This window comes from Pristis pectinata, chromosome 22 (assembly GCF_009764475.1).
Source record: "Pristis pectinata isolate sPriPec2 chromosome 22, sPriPec2.1.pri, whole genome shotgun sequence".
In the NCBI taxonomy this organism is placed as follows: Eukaryota; Metazoa; Chordata; class Chondrichthyes; order Rhinopristiformes; family Pristidae; genus Pristis; species Pristis pectinata.
In genome coordinates this window covers 16316429-16329423 of record NC_067426.1, presented here as the reverse complement: position 1 = coordinate 16329423, position 12995 = coordinate 16316429, and the positions used below count along the sequence as shown (strand labels likewise).

Below are 12995 nucleotides of genomic sequence, written 5' to 3'. Positions count from 1 at the left end.
GCTGCTGTTCTAGGTTTCAGCTATGGCCAACCTGTCAACTGGATGGATTCAAACAAGGAAGAAATTTCCGTGTGGCAGAGAATGCTTGCTGTCCCCGGGCAGTGGGTGGACACTGTATTACCAATCAGATCCAATGTGATACCCAGCGAATAATCACAAAACCAATGGCCATTTCTGAAAAAAAATTAATAAAGTGTGTGACTTAGCTAAACCTTTAGAACATTATGCTTGGGTCATTGGGCCTAAAACAAGAAGTCAAATACTTGTGGGGGGTATCATTGGTCTCTGTTTTGGATAGGTAAATGACCGAGAATGTGGATGTTTTGGTGTGGAGATGTAAAGGAAGCAATGTTGACTGGGATGTGATCAACCTCCGAGGCAGGGCCTGGGTTAGGGGATGAAGATTAGGGCCAAGCAATAACTATAAATTTCACCTCCAGCCCAGACCTGCGGACAGCGGATGGCCACCACTGGTTGTTATCTGAAGGCTTTTATTTCACTGTCATTCAACTCGAACTATGTAATTCCCTGAACCCATCTACGGGTCCTTCCGAACGCCTGACGCATGTATAGCCTGTACATGTGAACAAGCGTTTGGAAGACGGGCGGATCGGGCGGCATGGATCTGCCAGCTGCTGCGAGGTTGCAGGCATCTTCTGCCGTGTAGGAACTTGGTTCGTGGCAATATCTGAAGGTTGAGTTAAACGTCTTGCCTTAACTAAACGTTGCCTTTGAATGGCCTGTGTTTTTTTTATTTAAATACATTGCCGGGCAGCCGCGTTTCCGACTTGCGATCTGGGTTACGAACCCGGGGAGGACCTGTACTTGAGGTATTCTTTAAATGTTTGTGAGAAGCTGTTTAGTTTATAGATTATCTTCTAAATAATCTTATTAGTCAAATGAAGCCTTCTTCTCAGCTCCCGATACTTTCAGACTTTAAAATTATTAAGCTATACTTTTCCAGCCAATAAACCGGCTGAGTTTTCTGCATGACATACTTACTACAACACGGGAAGCCATCTGTTCCATGCCGGCTTCCAAAAGAGCAATCCGATCAGTCCCATTCCCCCTTTTTTCCCTGAAACCTGCAACTCATTCCTTTCTTGCATGCCTATCAACTCCTCTTTGATTCTTTTGCCACTTACCTACACTAAAGGACAATTTACAGTAAGCAATTAACGTACCAGGACAGCTCTGGGATGGAGGAAGAACCAGCACACGCAGCAGAAACTCACAGGGCCGTGGGGGAAATGTGAAAACACACACACATGCACATTTTGACTTCCTGGAGCTTTCCTCGATTCCTTAGTTTCACCAATGAATGCATGTCTTCACCCACCTAAGAATTACAGAATAATGTGTCATCATCAGTGGTTATCCTTTGATTGCAGCCTGGTCTTATTTAACAGTGAAGCCTTTCCCAACTGACTTGAACTTATTTTTTACAATTTGATGATCTCTCCCTTGGATATTTCTCTGATAAAGTTGTGGAACATTAAGTTCTTCTTATCATCTCTTCCTCCTGACGCCAACCAGCGACCCATTTCCTACAGGAGGCCACATCCCATTCTCTCCACTGTCTTTTTTCCCCAGCTTGTTTGAATTGCATTGATCCCATCTTTACAGTAAATGTTGGATTGCTTATTGATTTAGGTTAGTTTAACCCTTTAACTCTTATGTTCACTATTTGTTGCAAGTGTTGCTTTTTACATACCAATTAAATAAATGAAAATAATTTTCAAATTGTGGTTGAAGTTATTGATCTTGTAAAGTTCATTCCTGTTATATGTATTTCTCTGTATTGCATCTAACCAATTACATATGCCTAATCATCCGCCACAGAATTCACTCCATTCTATCAGCCCTGACCCATTTTCTCCACTATCCATGGACTATAGATGACCAAGATGCCTGTAGATGATTAATGCTCCTCTGTGCCTGAGGTTAGTTGGTTCTCTCACGTTACGTATGCTGGAATGGAAGTGTTATTACATTCAGTGTTAGATGGCCATTCCTACTTGTAGAAGCTGCTGTGGCCAAGGCTGCGATTTTTTTAGCTGTAGGTAGTGCATTGCCCATCCAAGCTGTAGAAGGTAGAGGTGACCTCCGCGTTACAGCCGTTTGGGTTACAGAAATTTGTCCTTACAGAATTCACAAATCACTACCGAAAAATATGAGATACGGAATAAAGTTTGCTCTCATAGAACTTATGCAAAGAAAATAAATAAATACAAAATTTATTATTATTTCAACTTGCAGACAATATGGCTTTGCATTAAGGAAAATCATGATATGGACCATTTTCTAGGAATGTAACCTCCCCATAACACGGGCGTTGCCTGTACTATGGCATATCTTCCTGGACTGAAGTGGTGATGTGGCTGGGCTTGGTATACTTTTCCTAGAAACAGGTGGAAAGCTCTTTACATTCTTAGTGTTGTTAAGTCTGTACATTCAGTGTTAGCACATCTATTTTTGTATATAAACACTGTGGCCTACTGACGTGACGCATCCTTTTGTTGTTTGAGGGACTTCCCCATGGACACAGCCCTTCTACATCCAGTAGCAGAAGGACCCTAGACTGTGGTCCTTCCCCACAGAGCCTTTGCATTGACTGCACCAGACTTCAGTGCATCCCTCAGCACATACTCCTGCAGTCTGGAATGTGCCAGTCAGCAGCAATCCTTTACGGACATCTTGCTCTGCTGGAAGATTAACAAATTTCGGGCAGACCAAAGGGTGTCCTTCACGATCTGAGTTGATGATCTTCCAGCAGTACTTGATGTCCATCTGTGTGTGTGTGTCTCAGGGAACAGACTGTAAATCAGAGAATCCTGTGTTATGCAGCTGCTCAGGCTGAAGTGACATCTTGCATCCTTCTCCAGACAATTAGCAAATCCACAGTTTGCAAAGAGGTGGGTGACCATTTCCTACCCATGGCATCCATCTAGAGGGCAGTGTGCGTTGTGAGTGATATTACGACTGTACAGAAAGGATCTGACCAGGAGGGCTTTTCTTACCACCAGTCAAGTGAGGTCTGTGGCAGGATTACAGGTCTTCCCCGGCTACATGGATGCTTTAGTTGGGGAATGATGTGTACTTCTTGGTGGCAAGTGGCAGTATGGGTGTTGAGATGAATTCTAAAACTAGGCAGTGAGCAGCTTCAGTCTCAGATCCATAAACCCATTGTCAGCATTTGGGAAGAGGTGGAAATGTCGTCCCGCTGTAAATAACACAGTGCCACGAGGTCGATTCGAACAAATACCTTTATTAGCAGTGCACCGCTAGGAGAATTCTCTTCAGCACTCACTAAGAGTCGCTTCCCGAGTTCTCCTAGTACAAAGGGGTAGACAGAGATTTATACAGGTATTGTCACGCACACTTTAATGAGTCAGGTGCTGGAGTTCTTGGTTGAGCAGGAAACGGACAAAGGGCTACTGCAGATGGACAAAGAGCAGCCTCACACCACAAGGTTCAGCTAATCATTTTGCAATCGGGTGAGAAAAAGGCAGGTATCACCTTCATTGTTTGAGACAGCCTTCCCATTTCCCGTTAAGATTGACCATCATCTCCATAGTCAAGCATAATGGGAATCCAATTAAATTCCAGACACAGCAATTACCACACAGCACCCAGCCCAGGTAAGCGGTGGTGTGGCTGTTCTGGCCTGAAGGACACTTTTTAAATCAGTATTTCGAGCAGCCATAATTCTCATCTGTCTTAAGATATCAATACAGTTATAGTTTATTAATCCTACACCTCCTCATTCCCCCCTTTTTATCATTTCATGATAAACTAGAGTGGTGCTGAGAATGGGGCCGAGAGCTTATTAATAAGGACCTTGCAACAAGTATTTAGACAGGCCAGCACCACACAGCATACTATTAATAATCACGATTAGTCCCACAGCTCCATGCAGCAAGTATGATGCCCACGATCCTCCTAGCAGCCACCCCAACCAACTTGTCCCTCCTGTAAATCCCTGTCTAAAGCTATCTACTTGCGTCTGAATGTCCTGAATGGCATGGGAGATGTTGTAGGACTCGTCTCTCACGTTGGTGATGCATTTGTCCCCAACTATAGCACATACTCCTCCTTGCTGAGCCAACTGGTAGTCCACAGCATACCGGGTCTGCTGGGCATAAAGTCGAAGCTCTGCCAGTTCCCGGTTCACTGCCTTCAGGCCTTCCATAGTACTGTTTCCCAGTGCAGCCAGTCCACAAATAAGGTAGTTCCGGTTTTTTTGTGGCTATAGTTCCTGCCGAACCCCCCAGAGAGAGAGTACTCAGGAATCCATAGCCTAACGATGCTAAGGGAGATCCCAATGACATAGGATCCTTCCAATCCTCACAGAACTCCTCACTAACTGACCGCACCACAAGTCTTCATCGGACATGAGCCTTCTGGGGGCAGGGGACCGTGACCGGCCCGATCGTTCCTATTGCAAACCAGGCTGGCAGAGTGGGGGTGGCTGTGGTGTAAGTGCCATTAAAGAGGAACACATACCCTTCCTTAGCCCAGTAGCAGGTTACATTACCCGATTGCCGTGGACTGGACATTTGAGAATACCAAGAGATCCCAGCAACATTTCTCCCATGCTCCCTCAGGTAATTCTCCCTGGTTAGCCATTCTAAGGAGACATTAGACAATCTCACGTGGGTCCCGTTCCCTTCTCCACAAACCCATCGCTCTCCTGCAAGTAACATAGCACACCTGGTGGCAGCGCACTCACAGTTAAACCATCCCCCTTTAAACCCGCAATTCCTCTCTGTACAGGTAGTGGCGGCACATGCTATCGTATGCTGTACAATCGCTAGCGCACAACCCCACCCTATGCCGGTGAAACAGTGGGAGAAGGACTGGTGGTGGGCTGTACTACTAGGTCCTGTTACTGTTCCTTGCAAGCATTTACCCGGCAGCCCCCTCCTGTAAGTTCCCGTCTGTCCAACACACTTTGTTTTTGAAAATTCATACTTTAAGAGGGCCCTGGGGCTCCAGCTTGGTGTGGCTATAAAAAGGCCTTGCACTGACTCTGCCAAGGGGTAACAAACGGTGCGATTCCCATGTAGCTGCATATGTATTTTGTAAAACAAATTATCCTCTAACGCCCACACAAGAGTACTGGTAATGGTGAGGAGTCCGAATTTAAAAGGTATTAGCTTTCCTCCGGTGGCCATTGTTTGCAGTCACTCAGATGAATCCAACGTTCCTGGCCTTTTACTTTCACAGCTGTCGGTGTTTGGAGTAGTATCTGGAACGGGCCCTTCCACCGAGGTCCCAGTTTAGGGCGCTCCCAATCCCGTATCAGTACTGAGTCTCCGATTTCTAGGTCAGGCAATTCCGTGTTCTGCCCTTCAGGTGGTTTAAAGGCACTCTCCACCTGCGAATGAAGAAACTTTAAAGAGGATGTAAGTTGTCTGAAATACCTTTGTAGTTCATCCCCCATGATATTAAGGTCAACCTGTGTGGGGGGTTGGGTGGCAGCGTCCCATGGGGTTCTTCCCGGACGCCCATAGACAATTTCAGCAGCCGATACCCCGGTGGCTGAGTAGGGGGTGATTCTCATATGGTATAATGCTAAGGGGAGAACCTTCAACCAGTTTAGACCTGTCTCTGACACTAATTTGGTTAGTTTATTCTTAAGGGTGCTGTTAGCTCTCTCTACTACACCTGCTGACTGAGGGTGGTAGGTGCAGTGGAACTGCTGTTCGATATGCAATGCCTTGCACAATTCCTTATTTATTGTCCCTATGAAGTGGGGGCCATTGTCAGAACTTATCCGTCGGGGTACCCCAAACCTTGGTAAAACCTCTGTGAGCAATAACTTTACCACTGTTGAGGCCTTATTATTGGTGGTTGGAAAAGCTTCAATCCATCTACTAAATACATCAACAATAATAAGGCAGTTCTTGTAACAATATACACGCGGTAATTCAATAAAGTCGAGTTGTATGCATTCAAAAGGACCACCTGGCAAGGGGTTTTTGCCTGGGGTGCACTTCACCCCTTTCCCAGCATTGGTTTGTTGGCATATCAAGCACGACCGTATTTTGCCTTGTGCTGCTTCCTCCAATCTGGGGTGTCACCAGGTACGTAGGAAAATGTTACTCATTCCCTCCTTGCCAAGGTGGGTGTCAGAATGTAGGCAGTCAATAAGCATTGGTAACAAAGAATCAGGTATACATACTTGACCGACTGGAGTAACCCAGAGGCCATGTAGCGCAGAGTGCGTACACCCGTGCGCCTTCCACATTTGTTTTTCTGAGTCAGGGGCGTCCCCCTGTAAGTGCTGCACAGTGACCATGTCTGGGGTGCCCGGCGTTGCTATGTTTGGCTTGCAAACAACTGCTTGTTTTTCCATAGTGGAAACGGTTTTAGACCCCTGGCATTCTGCCAATTTCGCTTCTATATCTGCCCTGTTATTGCCCTGGGTTATTGGGGAGGCATCTGAAAGGTGAGCGGAGCATTTAATGATGGCCAATTTGTTTGGGAGGAGGATGGCTTGGAGGAGGTTCTTTACATAAACCACCATCTGTATGGGGCTACCCGTAGAGGTCAGAAATCCCCTGTGTGCCCAGAGTTGGCCAAAATCATGGGCAACTCCAAAAGCATAGCGGGAGTCAGTGAAGACATTAGCTACTTTGTCCTTGGCTAAAATGCAAGCTCAGGTCAGGGCAAAGAGTTCTGCTTTTTGGGCAGAGACTGGGGGCTGCAGAGATGCCGATTCCACACTCTGGGAGTCGTTAACCACAGCATAGCCGCTAAGGCGGATGCCCTGTTCAGAAATGTAGGAACTACCGTCGACGTACAGGTTTAAGTCGGCTGACTGGATGGCCTTATCTGAAAGGTCCGGGCGGGGTGCAGTTAAAAAGTGGTTACGCATTAGACAGTCATGAGGTGGGTCCGCAAGATCCTCAGGTGGGGCCTCTAGGAAAGTGGCAGGATTAATGGTCGTACAGTAAGCAAAAGTGAGGAGTGGGTTATTCAGGAGTGCTACTTCGTATCTGTTTAAGCGGGCCTGGGTAAGGTGTTGTGTCTGGTGAGAAGTTAAGAGTGCCGTTACGGTATGGGAGGAATAAACCATCACTGCCTGTTGCAAGGTTATATTGGAGGCTGCTGTTACTAGGGAATAAATGGCTGGAAGCATTTGTGAGCATGGTAGAAGTCCCCTTGCAACTGGGTCCAGCCGAGTGGAGTAGTATGCCACGGGTCTTTTCCTATCCTCATGGGTTTGAGTAAGGATTGCTGTAGTGCAGTCCTCTAGGACATTCACGAAGAGCTGAAATGGGCGATCATACAAAGGGCGTCCCAGGGCCGGGGCGCTGGCAAGGGCCTGTTTGAGGCTATCAAAGGCCTCCCTTTGTTCCTTGGTAAGTTCAAAGGGTCCCACGGACTGGCTTGAGGCCAAGGGTGTGAGGTGCTTAGTAAGGAGTGCCACGTTAGGTAGCCACTGTCTGCAGAAATTTACTAACCCTAAGAAGGCGCGCATACCCTTTGGGGTAGCGGGCGGTGGGGTGGCAACGATGGGTTTAATACGTTCGGGAGTGAGCCGCCGCTCAGTAGCACTTAAGAGGGTGCCCAGAAATTTTACCTGGTGCTGGGTTCGTTTTACTTTCTGTGGAGGTATTACGTATCCCCACGAGTGGAGCGCGTTAAGTAGTCTATTTGTGTCCGCGATGTTGGCGGGCTCCGAGGGGCTTGCTAGTAAAAGGTCATCTACATACTGGACAATGGTGGATTTATCAGAAAGGTGCAACCCTTGGAGTTGATTATGTAAAACTTGGGAAAAAGTAGTCGGGGAGTGTATAAAACCTTGCAGGAGGCGCGTCCAAGTGTATTGCTGACCTTGGAAGGTGAAAGCAAACAGGTACTGCGAGTCAGGAGAGAGGGGAATTGCGAAAAATGCATGCTGCAGGTCCACAATGGTAAAAACGCAAGAGTCGGCGGGGATACTGCTGAGAATGGTAGCTGGATTCGGGACCATGGGATGTAGTGGCTCCACTATCTCGTTGACCTTACGTAGGTCTTGTACAAGGCGCCACTCTGTTCGTCCAGGTTTGGGGACGGGTAAAATGGGGGTGTTACAAGGTGATTGGCAAGGAACCAGGATGCCCTGTTTGCAGAATGAATCTATTAACTGAGTTATTCCGTCGACTGCCTCTCTCCAAAGGCAATACTGTGGGACGGAAGGCAGTTGTGCTCCTGGTCTTACATGGATCTGGACTGGGGTCACTGGGGTGTATCCCACCTCGGACTTCGATGCGGCCCATAAATCGGGGGTGGGTTCATCCGAAGGGAGTCGATGGGGCCGGTGATGGTGTAAACAGCCCGTCACCGAGAAAGGGACGAGGTAGTAAGTCAGGGTCCCCCCTGGCAGAGCCTGAGGAACCCCGAAAAGGCCTTTGTCTGCCTGTACCTCAAGCCGGTGGGCTAGGAATCCCAGTTCCTTTGGTCTATGTCCCTCGTTAACTGACAGGGTAATGTGAGGGGACATCAAGCCTGACTGATTCCAGAATTCATTAGGCACTTGGACTAGAAGTGCTGCCCCCTCCTTCCCCACTACTTCCCCTAAAATAGTGACGGTCACCATGCTACCCAGGAGCGGAGCATACAACCCTTCTAGTTCCCTTGAGGCCCCAGTGGGGTCGTAAGCTAGCGTCACATGCGTGTCAGTGGTTTCCAAGGGTGGGTGAAAATCGCTGCTCGTGAGGTTCACCGTCCACCACTGAGGAGGCTGGTGAATCCAGAGGATCCTATGGTTTTTAGTACCAGTAATGGTAATACCGTCATCCAGGCATTGTATTTTGAGTTGGAAGGAGCAGAGCAGGTCCCTTCCGGCTAGGTTAACCCCCAGGCTTGTGGTTACTGCAAACTGGATCAGGCATTCCTGATCTTCAAATTTAACTTGTAAGGGTTCAGTTAAGGGCTAGGATCTTTCCTGTCCCTCCAGTCCGCTCAATGGAACTGAAGCAGTGGACAGTTTAAAATCATGCTGGGTAATACAAGGGGCTTCAAGGGTCGAAGTATTTGCTCCCGTGTCTATCATAAAGGGAATCGGCTTTCCTTCAACTAAGAAATTGACGATGGGTTCATCGTCCGGGTTATCGGTGAGGGCAGGGTACATGGAGAGGCTACTCTCCACGTCTAGTCAGGCAGAAAATGGGTTGTTGGTTGAAAAAGGTTGTCGTCTACCAGGGGGTCTGGTCTGCCAATGACAGTAATGGGGGCAGTCCCTCCGCCAATGGTCAGGTGCCCCACAAAGGTAGCATCCCATCGGCCTGGCGTTCGCCGGTGTGGGTTGTTGGGGTCCCCTGGGTCCTAGGTAATTACGAGAGGGTGGTGGTGGTGGCCCACAAGGGGGCCCGTACACTGGGGCTCTTAAGTCATTGGGGTATAGTGGGTATCCTTTACCGGACCAGTCAACCCCTTCTGGAATGCAAAATTGCCGCTCCATTTGATAGCCCGTATTGTCGGAGTAGGAAGGTTGGGGCCGAGGGGGTCTCTGCACCATTTCCTGTTTTATCTTTGTGGCTTTCGACTCGCGCCCGTTACTCCAGAAATGGACTAGCGCCCTCCTCATGGCTTGTCATGTGTGGTCAGGCCAGTTCATGTCATTAGTGCGGATAGATGAGGCCACTCCCGCAGGGATGCATTGTAATAAGAGGGCGTTAAACTGAGGGGAGGCATTGCCTCTGTTGTAGGCATCGTCCCCCGCATAGGTACCGTAAAGTGAACAGAAACGGTCCCAAAAGTCTGGGCCGTCCTCACCTTGTTTTAGTTGGCATTCTAAAACTTTAGTTATGTCAATAGGCTGTTGGAGGGTTTTACGAAGGGCAGTTCTAATAGTGGCCACCTGGTCCTGAGGCCGGACGGCTGCCTGAAAGGCTGTCCAGTCAGCATAGTTCCCCAGGTGTTCTTTCTACTGTGCCACTTCATTAGTCGTAAGGGTCATGCAACAAAGGCTGAAAAGGTCTTGTGGGGCGGCCTGATACATCTGAATTGTCCCAATCACATAATCTATGAAATCCTCCGGGTTGGTTTTACGGTTGGGTGCCCGACTCATGATTAAGCACATCTCCTGAGGCTTCCAAGGGGTGTAAATTTGGATTGTAGGATTAGCGCTGGCTTGGGCTGGATCAGGATTGGGAACATTCCTGTTGGGGAATTTCTTAACCTTGGCTCCCTTAACCCCGTTCAACATGGTCGGTAGGCTGGGATCTGTAGGGTCGCCATGATCAGTGGTAGAATCAGAGTCGGTGTCCGTCTGAGAATCTATTGAAGGACCGTCCCTTGCCAGAAAGCTCCGTCGTTTGTCTGTGCCCTTAGAGCCACCTGTCTGTGGGCTTTCCCTTCGACTAAGCCGCATCCTGGTTCGGGACGCAATAGGTTCATGGACTTGTCCTGTGGGCGGAACTTGGCTAGCAGTCGCTGGTGGTAGGGGCGGGACGGCTGGCGGGCTAGCCGCATTATATGGGGGCGGCAATGAAACCGGGGGTGGTAGGAAGGGGCTGTGGGTCGGACCATCCAATCCTCCTCCTCTTCGTCCGTATCATTACTTTGGAACAACAGGGGCACGCCAGACATGTTGGGAGGTACCTCCACTTTATCCTTACTACTTTTATTTTTATTTCTGCTCTTCTCCTTATACACCTCATTTACCTCTCCTCTCTCCCTTCTGCTCCTTTCAGCATCGTGGTCTCCACACTGAGACTTCAGGACTCCCCAACTCTTAGGATTTCCCTGTTCATCACACACACTAATTCCCCTTCTGCGCGCATTATGTTCCCAGCTAGCCTGCTTAGATTTACTTGTTAGGTCTTCGGCCGTTTTTCTCCAAGTAGACATTAATAATTTCCATTTTTCCCCTGTATTCCGCTCCCAAATTGCCTTTTCTGCCTTTAGGCATTTATCTACGTCCCAAGTTCCCCCCAATGGCCATATTTTGTTTCCCAATTTCTTATTGAGGCACGCTGATAATTTACGGAAGTTACTCTCGTTCTTCGGATCGTCTTTACATAACTTAGATAGTGGGGTATTGGACCCAGACTTATCGAGAGTTTGTCCCATATTTGTATTCTACCCGATCGGACGGTACGAATCGCTGCGATTACCTATAAGACTGGTCTCTTTCCTTCACCCACTTCAGGTTCCTGACCTTCCCGTGGGGGATTTCCCCTCTTAAGAACCGGTCTAAGGCAGGGTGGTAGTACTGGAGAACCGATCTCAGAACTTAGAGCTCAAAACCTTGAAATTCACAACTTAAAATCCCAAATCCAAAACTGGGGACTCGAACCCCCGACAGGACTTACTTAACTGGGGACTCGAACCCCGAACAGAACTTAACTTAACTGGGGACTCGAACCCCGAACAGAACTTAACTTAACTGGGGACTCGAACCCCTTCTTACCTGTGGCACTCGGACAGGTTCGCGAGGAGTCTGTCAGAGGATTGTCGGTAAGCGAAGGGATCGATCAGGTGTCCGACTGCCTGAGAGGGATCAAGGTGAATCGTACCTTGTGGGCCCGTCCGTCTCAGGTGGCCGTTATCCCCGTCGGTCGCTCACGCCGCTTCCGAAACCTCATCTTGGACTCCTGGCTGGCTCGCCAAATTGTCGTCCCGAAATCAATTTCCCTATCAGTCCGCTGTAAATAACACAGTGCCACGAGGTCGATTCGAACAAATACCTTTATTAGCAGTGCACCGCTAGGAGAATTCTCTTCAGCACTCACTAAGAGTCGCTTCCCGAGTTCTCCTAGTACAAAGGGGTAGACAGAGATTTATACAGGTATTGTCACGCACACTTTAATGAGTCAGGTGCCGGAGTTCTTGGTTGAGCAGGAAACGGACAAAGGGCTACTGCAGATGGACAAAGAGCAGCCTCACACCACAGGTTCAGCTAATCATTTTGCAATCGGGTGAGACAAAGGCAGGTATCACCTTCATTGTTTGAGACAGCCTTCCCATTTCCCGTTAAGATTGACCATCATCTCCGTAGTCAAGCATAATGGGAATCCAATTAAGTTCCAGACACAGCAATTACCACACAGCACCCAGCCCAGGTAAGCGGTGGTGTGGCTGTTCTGGCCTGAAGGACACTTTTTAAATCAGTATTTCGAGCAGCCATAATTCTCATCCGTTTTAAGATATCAATACAGTTATAGTTTATTAATCCTACACCTCCTCAGAAAGGCTAGGGGACCTTAGAGGTGCTAGAACTGTGACCATCTTTCAAAAAAAAGTCAACTGGTAGGGACTGAGGTACCTTCCTCAAATTATATTACCTGCAAAGAAATTCAATTCCTTACATCTGTTTAATGATGGCATGCATGCCAAGGTCCTAATCAATGGGCCGACAGTAGAGCTAGTTTAAGTGACCAATGCTAACCTCCTACATGCTTCCAACTGGAGTGGAGTTAATCTACAGGTCTATTGGAAACCTGTTCAACTTCGACTCGACATCCAAGGTCATCCCAACTTCAGTAGTCGAGCTGTTGTGTGCAGATGACAATGAAAGCATTGGAGCGCTGTCGCTGCAAAATCCTTTAAAGTCACTGGAAGGATAAGCAGCCTCTCCCAAGCCAATCCCCTGCATTGAGGCCCCAATTACATTTAGTCAGCTCAATTAAGCAGATCACATTGCTTGCATGCCCTAAACCAGACTCCCAAAACAAACACACTATTTCAAATTCAGTCTCGTGTAGAGATCAGTAGGCACACAGGAAAAATTCAAGAATGTTCTCAAAGCCTCCTTGAAAAATATGCAAAATTTCCACTGACTACTGGGAACCTCTGGCTCGTTACTGTTCAAAGTGGAGAAATGCATTCTTATATGGCTGAGTCCATGCCTCAGGAGTACACAGAAACTCTGCGTAAACGGCAGAGGGTGCACACAAGTTCACAAACAATCCACTAGTCGGGCACCTCCTGTCCCATCTGTGAACTTTCTGCAGCTCCCACACTGGCTTCATTAGTTACCAAAAGAATTCACTGCACCC

At 48.0% G+C, this 12995-nt stretch overlaps 1 protein-coding gene across 1 annotated transcript in view; it reads left to right on the top strand.

The window, feature by feature from the left end:
- The window catches only part of LOC127581852 (synaptotagmin-like protein 1), a 45869-nt gene extending 44134 nt beyond the window's left edge, over nt 1–1735 (top strand). Inside the window, exon 15 of the mRNA XM_052036651.1 lies at nt 14–1735. Coding sequence (XP_051892611.1) covers nt 14–153 — 140 coding nt within the window. The 3' untranslated portion in view covers nt 154–1735. The remainder of the gene's footprint in view (nt 1–13) is intronic.
- The last annotated feature ends 11260 nt before the right edge of the window (nt 1736–12995 follow it).